This window comes from Lipotes vexillifer, unplaced genomic scaffold, assembly GCF_000442215.2.
Source record: "Lipotes vexillifer unplaced genomic scaffold, Lipotes_vexillifer_v1.1 scaffold743, whole genome shotgun sequence".
NCBI lineage: Eukaryota > Metazoa > Chordata > Mammalia > Artiodactyla > Lipotidae > Lipotes > Lipotes vexillifer.
In genome coordinates, this window is record NW_006779070.1 from 325,145 (window position 1) to 343,583 (window position 18,439).

Sequence of the window (18,439 nt, forward strand, 5' to 3'; positions counted from 1 at the left end):
GCATCGGCAGGCGGACTCTCAACCACTGCGCCACCAGGGAAGCCCCCTAACCACCCTTTATCACACAAAACATCGTGGACATCTTTCCATGCAGGTACCGTAATTAACAGAGTCCTTACCTTTCGACATGTAGGTTGTTCTCAATGCTCTGTAATTACATATAATGTTAGAATCAGCATCTCTAAGGGAAGCTAAAAAAATTGATCTTTGGTGCATGAAGACCAAAGCTGGGCATGAAACACCGAAGGTCTCTGAGCATCTGTGGCGCTGTCACAGGGGTGGCCTGCCCTGGGTTGGCGGCCCAGCTCTACAGCACGCCCCTCCTTACTCAGACACCTCCGATGAAATGTCAAGAGTGTGAAATCAACTCTCTCATCTCCTGGTTGTTTAACTCAGGAGAGATTTTCTCTTCCTCCTCCTCCTTCCCTCCCCCCGCCCTTAGTACCTCTACTTACCCTGTGCTTCTGTTTTGAATCTCTAAAATAATGTGACAAGTTAATGATGGTACAATTATCTAAATGTTTAACAGACATGTTATCTAAGTGAGTCGGATTGAGATTCCATCCCGCTGACAATAAACATCAATGGTGGAGCAGAAAGCGATAGGCAAATTATAGCAAACCCTGCAATTTCAATGCTATTAAATTTGGAGGAATAACAGCCTTGAGGCCTGTTAAACTCTGAATAAAATAGGCCCTTGTGTTTGTCCAACTATTAAATCAAAATGCTACCAACATCCTAGAAAAAACAAGGCGATTTATGGCTTTTCAAGTTTCAGTTACACATTGGTTTTTATTAACTCCTTTCTGTCATTGGGCAGCCATGGTGTCATGAGGGAGAAGGGAGCACAGCCAGAGAGGAAGGGGTAGGAGTTGAAAAGATAAAGGAGACACAGACGGGGTGTGGGGATGGGAAGGAGGAGAGGTGAGTGGGGACCCAGGGTTGGGGGCTGAAGCTGATCATGGGGGATCTGGCATGAGGACCACGTGAAAGGGAAGGGGTAACTCTGAATAGGAGGACTACAGGTGACCCCAAATTCCCATCAGACTCACCACTGGGGGCCCTGAACTTGAATCCCACCAGTCCTTCCATTGAACGAGTCATGTTACTTAAACCTCTCTGAACCAGCGACTCCTCAGCAGTGATACAGGCAGTGAACTGCCTCTTAGTGGGGTGATGCTGGCTCTATCAGATAATATATAAAAGCACCAGTGCCGGCACAGTCCAAGCTCTGAACAATAGTCCTCAAAGATCAAAACACTATCACATTTGGTCTGAAAATTTTAAATAATTTATCACCATTGTTCAAAAAATTAGATGTACATGATAGATAGATGATAGATAGATAGACGGAAAGAAAGACGATAGAGATATTGCTTTATTTTTCTCTTTAGGGTGTGTGTGTGTGTGTTTGTGTGTGTGTGTGTGTGTGTGTGTGTGTGTGTGTGTGTGAAAAAGAGAAAAATAAAACAGATATGGAAAAATGTTAATTGGCAAATCTAAATGAAGGATACATATGGGAATTTCTTTTCGTAATCTGTAATTTTTCTGTATATTTGAAATTTTCAATTAAAAATACCATCATGATTTAAAAAAAGATCAAAACACTATCATTCCCCTCAAACTTCTGGAATAGTCTTTAAAAGGCAAAAGATTTTCACCTTTAATCTCTTCTTCACACACAGTATGCATTTAATTTTTTATTGAATAAGCATCTAAATAAAATGAAAGAAATGCTTGCTAACTGGTGAGAGACAGAAACTGTAAACGTCCAAAGATCATATTAATCAGAGTTTACAAATGTGCTAAAGTTGAGAAAAATGTAGACCATCCATACAAGATTGGAATCTCAGGCTGTGCTTGGAACCATGGAACCCCTCAAACAGCAATTTTTCTTACCTAATTCCCACTCCCCACATTTGAGAGAGGCAAAGAAACAAGGCAATTTGTCCCATGTCATAAAGCAAGCCTGTGACAGAGCCAGGATAAGAACTCAGTTCTCCTTTCTCCTAATGCATTATTGCTTTTCCAAATACCATGCGGCTGTCACACAATAACGTTCATCATTTCCACTACGATGGGAGGCTGGTGAAGGAGGGGACCAGTCCTGCTTGCTGCTGTATCCCTATTCCAGGACCCAGCATCAATGTCCAGCACAAAGCAGATGCTCAAGATGTCTACTTGAGTGAATGAGCCTCAACCTTTTCTAACCCCAAATCAACCTCAGGTCAATTTTCCTCTCCAATCCCAAGAGAGCCAAACCTCTCAAAGCAGCAATGCTTCACATAAAAAGCACTGGGGTGATGGATGGGCAGAACACAGAGGATCTGTAGCGCGGTGAAACTCTTCTGTATGACACAATGGTGGATGCACATCATTATACATTTATCAAAGCCCAGAGAGTTTACAACAACAAAAATGACCCATTAACATAAACTTTGCGTGATAATGATGTGTCAATGTAGTTTCACCAGTTGTAACAAATACACCACACTGATGGGGGATGTTCACAGTGGGGGAGTTGTGGTAGCATGGGGAGCAGAGGGTACGTGGGACTCTCTCTACTTTCCACTCAATTTTGCTGTAAATCTAAAATCACTCAAAAAAAAAACACCAACAAAATTTATTAATTAAAAAGAAGCACTGGGGGTCCATCCAGAAGGAGCCCAGAGGGACCCTGGATGCCACTAGGGTGAACGGTGCAGAAGGATGGCTTGTCTGGGCCAGCAGGTGACAGCTGGGTTGTCCTTCCCTATGCCACAGCAAGCAGCTCCAACAGAGCCGAGAGCCCTGGGCTTGGAAAATAAAACTCTATATTAGGCATCAAACATGCCATTATAGTAACAGCATGAAATGAGGTCAAGAGTAAATCTATGCTGGTGAATTGACTGTACAAACAGCAGCACATGACTCTCCCTCCCAAAGTGCCCATGACGTTCGGCAGCCGTTCCGAGCTTGGGCTTTCTCAGGTTCAATTCCCTGGCACGCCACGTGAAATGCTATACAAATCACCCCTGATATTTATAAAAGTCGAAAGCTATTATGTTTTCAATGGGGAGGTCATGCCAACCTAAGTGGAGTCCACGTGTCCATCCGATGACCCCCCTGCCCTGTCCTGCGCGTGCCCTCCAGCGTGGGCAGGGGTGTGAGGCTCGCTCTGCCTTTTTCCACGTCAAGTTTTGGGTAAATGAAGTTCCTTCTTGTCCGCTGGCCCTTCTGCCTTCCCCTCCCCCGTCCTCTGCGACTGGGCACCCAGAGGCTGCCCTTGGGAGGAGGAGCCAAACAGTTGCTGGTTTTCCTACTGCTGGAGGACAGGGGCCAGCCACCCTGACGCGGCTCCTCTGTGCCCAGTGCAGCCCCTCGTGCCAGGCCCGGGACAGGAAGGGGGCAAGGCCGGCACCACCCCGAGGGAAGGAATGCTGCTGCTTTACTCTTTCAAGTCTCTGAACTGCCTGCCCATCTACCACCGAAAGTCCTGCAAACAAGGACTTCATTTTCTCCTCTGAAGTTCAGGGCCGGAGACTGTCCCCAAAGCTTTCCCCAAGCATCGTTAATGTACCAGGAGGGAGAGAGGGGCCAGTGCAAGCAGGTAGCCAGCCGACACCACCAAGGCGGGGGTATAGCTCTGTGCGTTCAAAGGGGGTGTTTACTGAGCTGCAGTGTGTGTGTGTGTGTGTGTGAGTGTGTGTGTGTGTGTGTGTGTGTGTGAGAGAGAGTATTTTCTCATTGCCTTCTCCTTCCAAAGCCACAACAGTGTGCCTCCTAGCCTCCTTCACACTGAAAAGGAGAGGGCCCTGGGGCAGGGCGCCCTCCAGCATCCACTCCCTGCTATCAGGGGAGGGCAGACCCCGCAGCACGGCTGCCCTTGGCCACCAGGCATGTTAGCTGTTCCTGGACTGCAGGACCCTCCTGCAGCTGACATGGAGAGGATGAGAACCAGCATTTGCATCTGCTTGAGTGGCTTCCTCTGTGACGCAGGAAGGTGGAAATGGAGCAGTTTTTTTCTAGGCCAGTGAAAGAAAGTCCTTATTTTGCAGTCAGAGTGGAGAGAACTTTGGACTGGAAGTAAGAACTCGTGGGTCCTAATTCTAGTTTGGCTTGTTTGTTCTTAACTGACCCCCTTTTTCAAATATGGGCTTCTGAGCCCTAGTTTCCTAGGCTGTTGAATGGGCAGAGTTGAGCCCCCGGGCTGCACATTAGGTACAACGTCCAGGCCCACATGGGGAGGGAAGGCAGCAGTAAAACATGGGTTCTGGGGTGCAGGACCCCGAGGCACACATTCTACCCACCCTGGACAGGCTGTCCTTAACCTGTCTCCGTTTTCTCTAGCAAAGAATAGGGAGGAAAAATGTCTGTTTTAGGACTGTAACGAGGACTTAACAAAATTGTATCTCCAAAGTATCCAATTGAGTACAGTTATTATATTATCTGTACCCAAGGCAAATTTGCCCTACTTGTTCATTTCTTCCACAGCACTGTAGCCTTTAGGAAGGCAGGCTCCAAGTTTTCTTCACCATTAGGCACTGGGTCCACAAAGCCCGTTGCACATAGTAGGTACTTTAAAACTTAGGGAATAAATGAATGAAGGAATTATGGGACAAACCAGCTGCATAGGCTACTCTGATCTGTAGCAAACTGAAGTCGCTGACCTGGCTGACTTGGTGCGGCAGGGTGGGGGCTGGAGGAGAGAGCGGAATTGCTTTGGGGCAAGTCTGGTGATCTAGTTCAACCTAGTGTCCTGGCCTCTAGGGCTTCCCTGAAGCTTCCTAGCCCCAGAACTCCTAAACCTAGGAATGACTTTAGCCTCTTTTCCTTACCAGGGCACTAAGAGCAGATAAGGAGGCATCACACAGAAGGTCTTATTTATATTTCCAGAATACCCAGGTTCCTAATGGTAACAGACATGGGCCAGGACACCAGCAGGGGACTCAAGATTCCTCAGCCTTCAAGGGCACCAACCAATGAGGCATCCTCTAAGATGTGGCAGGGCATATCCCTGCTGTTCCTGGAAGGGGGAAAACCTGCTTCGTGCTTACCCCAGCTCTGTAGCTTGTCTGACCTAGCTGTATACAGCATTTGCTTAGATATTGGTAGAGGGTGGTCCTCCTGGGCAGCTTTGAGCATTCTAGCTAGGGCCTCAAATAAGATCTACCAAATCTGCTCTGTGAGATTGTTCAACATGCAGAGCTTCATTCTGCCCTCACCTCTCTCCACTGCACTTAGAGGGCTCCAGAGACTGTTAGCTCTCCGGGCATGCTGGAAACGTCCTCTTGGCCAGAGGACAAGTCAGGGATCCTCAAAGATTCCATCACCTTGGAAAAGCAGCTGTACACCATTCCCATTCCTCCACCACCATTACTGTCAACCTGGCCCTTCCCCTCTCACCTACCTAGTCAGGGGAATGGGTACCCTCCACGACCTCTGGTGAAGACCACGATGGTTCAGTGTTAGTAACCACCACCACCATTTACTGAGAGTTTACTCCATGTAAGGCCTATGCTCAGTGCTTTCCATGGATCATCAAATTAAATCCTCACAATATCCCTTGTATGATAGCATCATTGCCATCATGTTACCAAGGAGGAAGTGGAGGCTTAGGGAAGTTAAGGAACCTGCCCAAGCTCATAAAACGTGGAAGTGATGGGACTGGGATTTGAATCTAGACAGTCTGACACCAGATCCCAAGTTCTGTGTGTCACTATGCTCCGAATACCCTGAATGTCACACTCAGACATCAGGTTCCAATGGTCCCTCTTCCCTGAAGCCTGCAAGACAAACTTGACCCATGCTATCAGGGCCCCAACTTGCCTAGTGAGTAAAGCCCTCGAGAGGTCCTCCTCCCACTCCCCTGCCTTTAGGCAGGTCCATCCTCCCCAGCCAACCGCACATCTGCCTTTCCTGTTTTTGGGGTTCTCATAGTCTCTCAGGCTTGGCCCCCAAACACTAGCATTGGCCTCATCTCCCCCATGCTCAGATCACACAGAGGCAGGTGGTCTGAGTTCCTTACATATGGATTAAAAGAGCTGTAGGTTCCTACAGCTCAACCCCAAGGCTGCTGCACTGAGCTCTCCTCACTCCCTCCCCCACAGGGCACACTGCAGACTGTCCCAACCCCCTCACCTTCAGCTCAGCAGCTGTGGTATCTCCCCCTGCCTTCTAATTAATGCCACCTGATCCCGGCCATTGCCCCCCAGGCCTGTTCAAATCCCAAACGGGGACGTACAGTGGCTTGGACAACATTATGATTTGTAAAACCCACTCCTAATTAGTTTGACTTTGAATGAAGAGGGTAATTATTTTTAAATTTATTAACTGCTGCCTGGCCGGAGAAGTTTCCAGATCAAATGACACAGAGAAGCTATTTCTGTTCAGTGATGCAGCAATTTATATTACTGATCGGTCATTAAAACCTCTGGCACAAAACCACTTGCGTTTCCTGAGCCAAGATAGTGTCCATGTGTCAGATTTCAAACCCAGAGTATAAATTAAGCCATTAATGGTATTTATCAGTTTATCTGGACTTTAAGGAACTACTTACTAATTTAAGACGTTCCTGATATGGAACCCAAGTGGTGCAGTGCATGTGTGTGCGTACACGTGCGTGGATGTGTGTTTTCTCGCTTTTTATTTTACTAAACAGTGTAAAGAAATTCTGATGTGTAAATGAAGTGCAAGCATCTTGGGGAGCTGCAGAGCTGTTAATTCCTCACTTCTCTGCAACCCAAACATTTTGGAAGCAGCAGTGTTTTGCAATATGTATTTGTCATAATATAAAAGGTGTAAAGTGACTCTGTTTATCTCCTCAAAGTCTTCACTGTAGCAAAACAGAAAACTGAAGTGTGACAACGAAGCCTGAGCCCAACCCAACCATAAGTGTGTCCTCCCTGAGCACCAGCCGGAGCCCACCAAGATCCTGGAGGGAGGGCTTCCCTGGTGGTGCAGTGGTTAAGAATCCGCCTGCCAATGCAGGGGACATGGTTTTGAGCCCTGGACCGGGAAGATCCCACATGCTGTGGAGCAACTAAGCACTTGAGCCACAACTACTGAGCCTGCACTCTAGAGCCCGTGAGCCACAACTACTGAGCCCACACGCCACAACTACTGAAGCCCGTGTGCCTAGAGCCCATGCTCTGCAACAAGAGAAGCCACCGCGATGAGAAGTCCGTGTACCACAACAAAGAGTAGCCCCGCTCGCCGCAACTAGAGAAAAGCCTGCACTCAGCAACAAAGACCCAATGCAGCCAAAAATAAATAAATAAAATAAATAAATTCATATATTAAAAAAAATGATCCTGGAGGGAGGGCACAAGGAGGGGTCACACACACCAGGACAGAAATCCAAGGTAAGTGGGCAACTACTGAGCCCGTGTGCCTAGAGCCCATGCTCTGCAACAAGAGAAGCCACCGCGATGAGAAGTCCGTGTACCACAACAAAGAGTAGCCCCGCTCGCCGCAACTAGAGAAAAGCCTGCACTCAGCAACAAAGACCCAATGCAGCCAAAAATAAATAAATAAAATAAATAAATTCATATATTAAAAAAAATGATCCTGGAGGGAGGGCACAAGGAGGGGTCACACACACCAGGACAGAAATCCAAGGTAAGTGGGGATGAGACGTGAAGATGACATTTGTTTGACGAAAACAGAATTGGAAATACTTTCTACTATATTCATTTTTCAGTGTCAAGAATACCTGTGAGGCACCCTGATCACTCATCTGATGCCATGCCACACATTAGCTCTGTGAATTCCGACATGGCGGGCGGCGTTGGGCATGGAACTCCCAGACCTGATCTGTTTCAGGGAAATTGTATCCTATCTCCCAAGGGGGACATGGGCATCAGGGTGTTGAGGATTCTTAGTTAAATGGGTCACAGGGATCCAAAAGAGCCCTGCCCAGGACAGGGCCATGACCTACACGATCTCTCCCTAAACCGTTCAGCCACACACCCACAGACAACAGTGAGTCAATGTGCAGGCAGCTGGGGACTGGTGGAAAGGGCACTGAAGTTAGAGTTGGATCAACAAAGGTATCAGAAATATAAGGTGGGGACTTCCCTGACGGTTCAGCGGTTAAGACTCCACGCTTCTAATGCAGGAGGCACGGGTTTGATCCCTGGTCGGGGAACTAAGATCCTACATGCCACGTGGCATGGCCAAAAAAAAAGAAATATAAAGGTGGCATTACCATGACTTCACTCTCCCAGGGTCTCGATTGCTTCTCCTTTACAGAGTTCTCTCTCTGCCCCCCTGACGGCTCTCCAACGATACCTGGTACCCCACTGGCTTTTCCCAGCCCAGTAACATTAGCATCACTTTCAGCATCCCTCATAACCAGGCCTCTCTCTTCCTCAGAGGCCCCCTGTCTTAGAATAGAGACGGCAACTAGATTTCAAGTTGTGTGCTTTCATTGATTATTAAAAGAGTCTAAGGATCTGTCTGGGTTTTGCAGGAAACAGCACTATAGATGATAAACGGGCGTCAGAAGAGCTGCCTCGTTGCCAACCCAATAGTGAGGATAAGGCTGCTACTGCCCCTCTCCCCAGCCAAGGGCACCCTGCCCCACACCAGGGAGTGGCCGAAGTCCCTCACTCAGCGGGAGCTTGCCTTGCGCTCACAGCCAGGTGGGGAGGGAGCCTTTCTCAAAGCATCCACCTTGGTCTCTCCTCCACAATTTGGATTCAACTTGGACATAAAGCAAAAGTAAGTCTGAATGGGCTGGGACCCACCTCTGCTACAGGAAGGATGGGCACTATACTCCTTTGCAGGTGAGGAGACTTGAAGGTCAGAAGGAATGAGGAACAAGGTTATTTACCTGCTAGACAGTGGAGTCAGATGCCCCCTCCTCAGCTTCTGACTCAAACTCCAGGTTCTTTCCAATCATACCTGAAATTAATATCCTTTTTTGGAAAGTGTTGATCACTTTCAAGTCCTCACTGACTTAATAAATCCTGGAAGGGCGTTGGTCCTAAGATGCCTCCTGACTTTCAAAGCTGAATCAATACCAAACTCTAAAAACAGGTTGGAATATCATTAACTGCTCTGAATTGTACACTTTAGAATAGTTAAAATGGCAGATTTTATGTATATATCTCTTACAACCGTTTTTAAAATACACTAATATATCAAAACCCATTGAATTGGATACTTTAAACAGGTGAACAGTATGTAAATTATATCTCAATAAAGTTGTTTGATAAAGAAATACAGGGAGCACATCTGTGTTGCTCACTGCCATATCCCCAGTGGGTGCCAGGCACACAGAAGCTGCTCAATAAGTGTGTGGGGTCTGCTTGTGAACAATATCCCTATCCGCTCACCGAGCGGGGACCCAGCCTTTCGCCCTGGCCCTGGCTGTGAGGGCAGCTTGCTCCCTGCTGCTGCAAGTTTAATCTGGATGGACAGAATTAAGTTGCTTGGTGAAGCTGGCTCAGATCTCGGTCTCCTCAGCCCCCCAGCTTAAACTCTCAGACTAGCATTCTTGGTTACGTATGTGGTCCAGCAATAAGAAACTGGCTGGGAGCCTGGGAGACCTACGTCCTCCTCTGGCTTTGAAGATAACCAGCTCTGGAACTCCGGGCAAAATCTTGCCAAGTTCCCTTCTTTAACAAAGCCAGGGGGTCACTGGCTGGAATGACAGCTCACCTAGAAAGTTCTCTTCCTGCTGCCACAGGCCAGGGCAGCACCAGCCCAAAGCCCTTGATACCAGGGCTAGGACGTATGTCTTCCACTCAGAGAGGCTGATTTTGTGAGGCAGAAGGACACGAAGATATTGACAATAATTGTAACAGCAGCAGCAGTTGACCGATCTTCCTTCTTCCCCCCCGGTCCCTGTGGTCGCTCAGTGGCTTGTCTCCACAGATGGCTGCCCCAGTTCCCCTTCCCCTACGTGTCTGTCATTCCCCCCTGAGAAGGGGAGTCTACTCTTCCATCCTTTGAATCTGGGGCTGTCCTGTGCCTGCTAAGAGCAATGAAATATGGCGGAAGTGATGCTACGTGTTTCCAGCCTCGCTTTTAAGAGGGCTGGCAGTTTCTGCTTCCTGACTCTTGGAGCCCTGAGCAGGCAGGCGAGAAGTCCAGGCTGCTGTGTTGTAGAGAGAGGCCATGGGGTGGACTGGGAGGCGGATATATGAATGAGGAAGCCATCGTGGACACCCAGCCCTATCGAGCCTACAGATGCCTCCGGTCCCAGATACCATCCGACTGCAGCCAAGTGAGAGACCCCAAGTGAAAACTTCCCAGCTGAGCACAGTCAACTACAGAACTGTCTGAGATAGTAACACGTCGTGGCTTTAATCTACTGTTGGAGTGGTTTCTTCTTAGAGCAATTGATAACTGACACATTCCTATGGTCAGTTCTCAACACAGGAACCAGGGTGATATTTTAAACCCATAAATCGTCATGCCATCCCCCCATTCAACACCCTCCAATGGACTATATTCCCCCTTTTCTATAAATGTTTGTGTGTGCAGGTATATGCAGCTTTACTGAGACATAATTCATATACTATATAATACACAGTTCATGCTTTTAAAGTATAAAGTCGATAGTTTTTAATATATTCAGAGATGCATAACCATCACCACAAACGATTTTAGAACATTTTCATCCCCCCCAAAAGAAACCCCATACCTTGCAGTCACTCCCTATTTCCCCCAAATCTCCCAGCCCCTGACATTTACTAATTTACTTTCTATTTCTATAATTTGTCTATTCTGGATGTTTCGTATAAGCAGAATCACACAATATGTGGCCTTTTGTGACTGGCTTCTTCCACTGAGCATGATGTTTTGAAGATTCAGCCATGTTACAGAATGTGTCAATACTCTATTCCTTTTTATAGATGAATAATACTCCATTGTATGGATAAATTACATTTTGTTTATCCATCCATCAGTAGGTGGACGTTGAGTTATCTCTACATTTTTGGCCATTATAAATAATATGCTGTTATGAACACTTATGTGAAAGTTTTTGTGTAGATGTTTTCACACACATAGGGGTGGAATTGCTGGGTCACACGGTAACTGTTTAACTTTCTGAGGAACTGCCCGGCTGTTTTCCAAAGTGGCGGCAGCATTTTACGCTCCCACCAGCCGCGTGTGAGGGTTCTGATTGTCGCACGTTCTCAACATCACTTCCTACTGCCAGTATTTTATTAGAGCTACATCTTGATGGGTGTCAAGTAGTATCTCACTGTGATTCTGATTTGTATTTCCCTGATGGCTAATGATGTCAAACATCTTTTCGTGTGCTCAGTGACCATATGTCTATTTTTGGAGAAATGTCTATTCAGATCCTTAGCACACTTTTTATTTCAGTTATCTGTATTTTTATTATTGAGTCCTAAGGGTTCTTCACATTTTCAAGCCAAAAGTTTCTTATCAGATGTATGATTTGCCAATATTTTTGTCCCCCTCCCGAGGACTCTTGGCACATGCAGAATAAAATCCAAATTCCTTGCCAGGGTTGAGAGACCCACCTGATTTCCAATCTCACCTCCCACCACTCTCTGCACCTCACTCCCCACCCCTCGACCACACACTGCTTTTCGTGCTCTTCCTTGAACTTGTGAAGTTCAACACAGCCTCGGGGCTTTTTCAAGTGCTTGTTCCCTTTGCTCAGACCTTCTTTCCTGAAACCTTTGAATGACTCACTTCCCAACTTTAGGACTCTACTCAGATGTCTCCTTCTCACAGATGCCTGACCATAGGATCTAAAATACCACTTTTCTCTCTATCCTGCTATATTTTTTCTCACTAGCACTTATTATGACCTGGCATTATATTGCACAATTATTTGCGTATCCTGTTTCCCTTGGAGAATCTCAGTTCCATGAAGAATGTTATCTAAAGACCCCAACAGCACATTATAGGAACTGAATAAATATTTATTAAATTAAATGCATCTACTACTGTTTATTGAATGTTTATTACGAGCTAGGCATTCCCCAAAGCACTTCAAATAAAGTATCTTATTTAATCTTATTTAATTAAATATCTTATTTAATCTCCTCCACAAATCTATGCTATGAGGTAGGTGCCATTATTACTCCACTTTTCTAACAGACGAGGAAACCCAAATTAAGAGAGCTTAAGTAACTGATCCATGGTCCCACAAATAGTAAGTGGCAGAATCAGGATTAAACCAGGCAGTCTAAGCCATACCACTCCTGTCCTCAGTGTTCACTCCAGCAAGTCACTTTCCTTCCTTTGAACCTCGGTTTCCTCATCTATGACATGGGAATAGCCTCCTACCTAACAAAGTTATGGAAAGACTGGACAAATGAGATCAGGTAAAGCACCGAGAACGGTGCCTGGCACATTGAATGTTCAGTAACTGTGAGCTACATTGATGATGATGATGATGATGGCGCCAGTTACCACGATGAGATGACACTGATGCCGTGAAATCACAGCAATATCACTGTTCGTTAATATTGTTCAAACGCAACCCTGTGGACAGACTGCTTGCTTTCAGACAATGACTAGACTATTGCAGAGGGAGGACCAGCCCACTACATGACGGTTTCAGAGTTAGTCAGATGGGGTGCAGGTTTCCTGACCCTTCACCAAGGGAAGGGGATGCTTAGATAACATCACGGACTTCCTAAGCCCTCCACAAGAGTCTCCATGAAGATAGGATCTAAGTGGCCTATTAGAGACAGAGGTCTTGGCCTAATCCAGGGCAGCTGTTCTTCTGGGGCAAAGTCACACATAAATTCCTGCCCAGCCAGCCCCACAAGCAAGGGTAGCTGAGCATGGCACAAGCCATCCCCACTCACAGCTCCCCTGGGGAAACAAGATACTCACGTCCATGTGCCGTCGCACTGCGGAGGACCTGGGGGACGGGGATCAGTCACTCACCAGTATGGGTCTGCCTGTGTGTCTCCAGGGCATCCTCCTTCGAAAACTGGGCACCACACTGATCACAGACAAAGGCTTTGGCACCCGCTGAAAGAAAGAGGAGGCAGTTACCTTATTATCAAGAGTGATATTGCATTAGAAGAGGGCGTCGTGAGCCAAAATCTTGCAGGTGGACCCTGGGGGAGGGGGCTTAACACCTGTGAAGACTCCAAGTCAGGACTAACCCATGGTCCCAGCAGCCAGCCCAGACCCTCCTCCAAGATGTGATCACCCACCCAACTGAGCTCCGAATGCCCCCACCGAGGGCTCTCCCAGACAGAAGAGGGAACAGAACCAGCATAACCAAGACAAACAGAGATGGGGTCCGGGACCGATGCCCAAGAAGAAGGGGGATTCTGAGGGGCTGGCTCCTGGTGAGAGATGGAAGGGAGCATGTGATCCAATGAGGAGTAACGTGCCCTGTTGCCCAGATTATACTTTACGGAAAGATAGGAATTGCTGACATATCACTACCTGGATAAACCCCTAACTTAGTGCATCTAAAACTAAACTGTCTACCCGGCCACCTCCTGTATCTGACCATTTAAAACCTCTGAATGATTTCCAGTGCCTTCAGGATAAAAGTCCAAACTCTACACGGTGACTCACAAAGCCCTTCTTGCACTTCTCTTTCCTGCTTCTTCTCTCTCCTCATCCTTGTTCCCTGGTCTCCAGCCCTTTGCTTTCTCACTGCAAGGTCTCCAAGCATCCTTCTGTACCTCCTCTGGCTCTGACACTCCTGCCCCTCTCCCCAGCCCCACAGTACGGCTAGCCCCGCTTCATCATTCATGCCTCAGCTCCCAAACCCTTGCCCCGTGTCTGGGTGAGGCAGTCCTCCTCTGTGCTCCCACAGCACCCTGTACATTCCGGGTCACGGCCTCACCAGGGTGTCTCCTAAATGCCTGTGGCTCCGTTTCCAGCTCCCCGAGGGAGGGAATATGTCATCTCATGCACAGCTGCATCTGCCTGACACCCAGTGGGAATGTATTACTGTACATATCTATGGAATAAACAAAATCAATTCAATGCAATTCAATTTGATCGACTTTTCTGGAACCATATTTACAAGCCTCAAAGCGACAGTGTCACGATGTGAAGATGACTTTCTACCACTTACTAACAGTCTTCAAGGCTCTGTTATCTCGTCCAGGGGGCGCCTGTCACAATCCTTTGCAGTTTTCCCTCAAAATGTCTTCTAGATGCATCTCTTCCACTGCATGTCGATAACCACTGCCCCTACCGAGGCCCTTGTTGGGTCATGCCCAGAATGACCCAATGACTCAGGAGAGCTGCCACACCATCAGCCACCCTCTGATCCACCCAAGAGAGGCAGGTTCCTTGAAGGCCACTTGATTCCTCACGTTTCCTTACTCAAAAAGATAGCATGGCTCAAGACGGAAGCAGCCTGAACGTCCATCAAAAGAGGAATGGGTAAAGAAGATGTGGTACATATATACAATGGAATATTACTCAGCCATCAAAAAGAATGAAATGATGCCATTTTCAGCAACATGGATAGACCTAGAGATTGTCATTTCGAGTGAAGTAAGTTGGACAGAGAAAGAGAAATATCATATGATATCGCTTATATGCAGAATCTAAAAAGAAATGATACAAATAAATGTATTTACAAAACAGAAACAGACTCACAGAGAGAACTTATGGTTACGGTGGGGAGGGGGAAAAGAAGGGAGAGTTAGGGAGTTTGGGACTGACATGTACACACTGCTCCATTTAAAAAGGATAACCAATAAGGACCTACTGTACAGCACAGGGAACTCTGCTCAATGTTATGTGGCAGCCTGGATGGGAGGGGAGTTTGCAGGAGAATGGATACATGCGTATGTATGGCTGAGTCCCTTTGCTGTGCACCTGAAACTATCACAACATGGTTAATCGGCTATCCGCCAATATAAAATTAAAAGTTAAAAAAAATATACAGTGGCTCACAATTGGCACTCATTCTAAATTCCTCTACTTGGCTTCAAGGCCTTCCATAACCTGAGCCAGTTGTCTCTCCAGCTCCACTGGGAATTGTCCTCACTGGCCCTCTGTGGGCGCCGCTCGGCCCTCGGTGGGTCTCTGTGCCTGAGAAGCGCCCCGCCTCGTTTCTGTCGGCTCCGGTCCTAGTCCATTTCCAAGACCGGAGTACGCATGCGCCAAGCACGCCAGCCCCCTCGCTGCTCTACCCTTTCTAATCTGCAGCTGCACGGCGTTCCTTTCAACACGTCTGAGCATCTCTTTAAGTGTACCTGTGTTTTAGTTTCATATCAGAGTCTTGTAATAGACAAAACTACTACATATTTTATTTGTAGTAGAAAGCAGTCTAGTGCTGTTTTCAAACCAGCTCAGATTTCCTGAGGCGGTGGCGTATACCAGGCATGAGGCTAAGTATTTAGGATGTATCATTTCATTTAATCCTAACTACCTTTTTTTTTTTTTTAAAGAAGATGTTGGGGGTTGGAGTTTTATTAATTTATTAATTTATTTTTGCTGTGTTGGGTCTTCGTTTCTGTGCGAGGGCTTTCTCTAGTTGTGGCAAGCGGGGGCCACTCTTCATCGCGGTGCGCGGGCCTCTCACTATCGCGGCCTCTCTTGTTGCGGAGCACAGGCTCCAGACGCGCAGGCTCAGTAGTTGTGGCTCACGGCTCTAGTTGCTCCGCGGCATGTGTGATCCCCCCAGACCAGGGCTCGAATCCGTGTTCCCTGCATTAGCAGGCAGATTCTCAACCACTGTGCCACCAGGGAAGCCCTCCTAACTACTTTTTTTTTTTTTTTTTTTTTTTTTTTTTTTTGTGGTACGTGGGCCTCTCACTGTTGTGGCCTCTCCCGCTGCGGAGCACAGGCTCCGGATGCGCAGGCCCAGTGGCCACGGCTCACGGGCCCAGCCGCTCCGCGGCATGTAAGATCTTCCCGGACCGGGGCACGAACCCATGTCCCCTGCATCGGCAGGCAGACTCCCAACCACTGCGCCACCAGGGAAGCCCCTAACTACCTTTTAAAGGACATAGTATGAATATACCCATTTAGCAGATGAGACAACTCAGGATCAGAGAGGTTAAATAGCTTTCCCAGTGTCACACAGTAGGTAACCACAGAGGTGGATTCAAACCCAGGGAGCCTGACTTCACAGCCTTTGCTCTTAATCCCTATACCCTTCAGCCTCCCTAGGGGTCCATCTGCAAAGATGCCTCATGAATATGAAGTTGGGCTCTTTATTTCCCCAAATAAAAAAAATTAAAATCCAATTTATGCTTTTATACATCAAGGTTTTGTAAAATTCTATTTGGAAAAAAGGGTTCCACTACTCTTTAAATAGTTTTAAAATCTTGGCCTTGGAGTATTTAGCACATTAAGGGCAAGAACTCAGAATACAAGTTGTACTAGTATAGACTTAAACACTAATAAACATTTAGGGCATTGATCTTGGCTACATTCCTAATGAGGAGCAGGATATGCCCTCTATTAGATGCTCAATAAATATTAGTTGACTAACTAAATAAATGAGTGATAAAGTGCCCCAGCAAAGATATGAAATCACTTTTCCTTAAGAGCTTTAAAAATAAATGTTGTCATTTGTCTTAGGTGGCTGGAGTTGAATTTCGCCTCAAGGCAGGGAGAATACCATGATCCCCTCCAGGTGTCCCTACAAACTGCAGGCGTCCTAGGGCTAAGGACCTGTCAGCGGCTGCTACAGCTTCAAAGAAAGAGCCAGGGAACTCGATGGCAAAGCAGTCACAACTTGTGTTCACACTAGAGACAGCCAAGCCACTTTCCATCCATTTATAATGGAAATGCAGCAAGCACCTCAAAGGGCAGAGGTGGGATGACTGGAGGTGGATGAAGTCGCAGCCCCGTCATAGTGAGAAACTGTCCCCAGTTCCAAATCATTAGCCAGCAATGATTTTCTGCGGATCTGTAAGGGATCGGATTTTAACTGTATTTATTTCTTTATTTCTACATCCCACCGGTTCTCATGGCCCCCTAAAGAAGAAAGGGGGAGGAGGGGCCTGAGGAGGGAAGCAGGAACCGCAAAGGGGAGGGTGCCCCGTGGACTCGCCATCACCATCACCATCGCCATGGTGCTGGAGCCCTGCCTCTGGGTGAGGAACCTACTCGTGCTGTAGCTTCAAAGGGCTGGGGGGGAGGAGGTTTCTTAGAAAAACAGCCATCCCTGTGGCTGCAGGAGCATCTGCTTTAATGACTGAGAAGCAGGGAGAAAGGAAGGAGTGCAGGTAGGCAGTCAAGGGCCGGATGTACGCCATCATACAAGTTCAGATGAAGATAAAGCAGATAAGCGCACGTGATCTCAGCGAGGCTGCCGGCTTGGCCCAGGCCTGACCACATCTGGATGCCCTCAAAGTCCTCCCCGCTCCACGCCTGCCTTGTTTAAGTCACAAAGCTGAGCTGAGTGTGTGAAAGTCCCCTGTCTTCAGTGACTGTGGGTGACAACCCCCCTCCCACGCGGATACCATGGACATGGGCTTCCACGCCAGCCCCCATTCATGAAGCCTCCGCACTCCCCACCCCCACCCAGACTCCCCCCAAACCCCCAGCCCAACAGCAAGGACGGGCAGTTCCAGGACACAAGAGCCAAGCAGAGAGAGGCAGAGACCCCCCTATCGCGAGGAGGCATATGTACCTTTAAATTGTCTGTAATGGCTGCCTCAGAGGCAGAAATATTTGGCAGCCCTGAAATTAAAAGTGATAAATTTCCTCACCGAGCTTTGATCAATAATAGAGGCCTCATCTGTTAATCAATAAGACAGTCTTTGCCTGTTTACTGTGCATATGCTGTTCGCTGCTGCCTTCAGTATGTCAGGTTTGCATTCAGAGCAGCTCAAGTGTGCATAAACCACTCCGCCATTCCCAGAATGCATTACGGTGACATCATTCAGCCACTAATATATTTATAAAGCATCAGTGCAAGGGGGTCGGGGGGGAAGGAAGAAGGTCATGCCAGTTGAACACAATGGGCACATACGGACATATCAGCTGCATTTACCACCCCCACCCCCAATATTTCCTGGGGTTCATCCTGGAGTGGGGAGAAGTCCAGAGCACGGCTCAGGGACAGACATTCCTCCCCATCTCCTTCCTACACAAACAGGATGTTTTCGGAATGTCTGTTAAGTAGATGCCAAGGGGAGGCTCACAGCAAATGGACAAAAGAGACAAATCTCTGCCCTCAGAGAGCTTATATTCTAGAGGGGAAGGCACATTTTAAAAAGTCAAGTAAGGGACTTCCCTGGCGGTCCAGTGGTTAAGACTCCGCACTCCCACTGCAGGGGGCACGGTGTTCGATCCCTGCTCCGGGTAAGATCCCGCATGCCACACAGTGCGGCCCCCCAAAATTGTTTAATTTAAAAAAGAAAAGGTAAATATAAAATAGGCGGCAATAAGCGATAAGGAAATAAGTGAAGACGGACAGAGAGGGCAGGGGTGGCTATTTTATATGGGATGAGCTGACATCTGAGGGGAGAATGAGAATGTAAGCCCACTCTCTAAGAAAGCCCATTCCAGGCAAAGGAAG

The 18,439-nt window shown here is 47.4% G+C and overlaps 1 protein-coding gene across 2 annotated transcripts in view; it reads right to left on the reverse strand.

The window, feature by feature from the left end:
- The window catches only part of ZBTB16 (zinc finger and BTB domain containing 16), a 195,146-nt gene that overhangs the window by 47,787 nt on the left and 128,920 nt on the right, over positions 1-18,439 (reverse strand). For both annotated transcript variants that reach the window (XM_007452206.1, XM_007452207.1), the window contains exon 4: positions 12,868-12,954. In XM_007452206.1, coding sequence (XP_007452268.1) covers positions 12,868-12,954 — 87 coding nt within the window. The remainder of the gene's footprint in view (positions 1-12,867; positions 12,955-18,439) is intronic.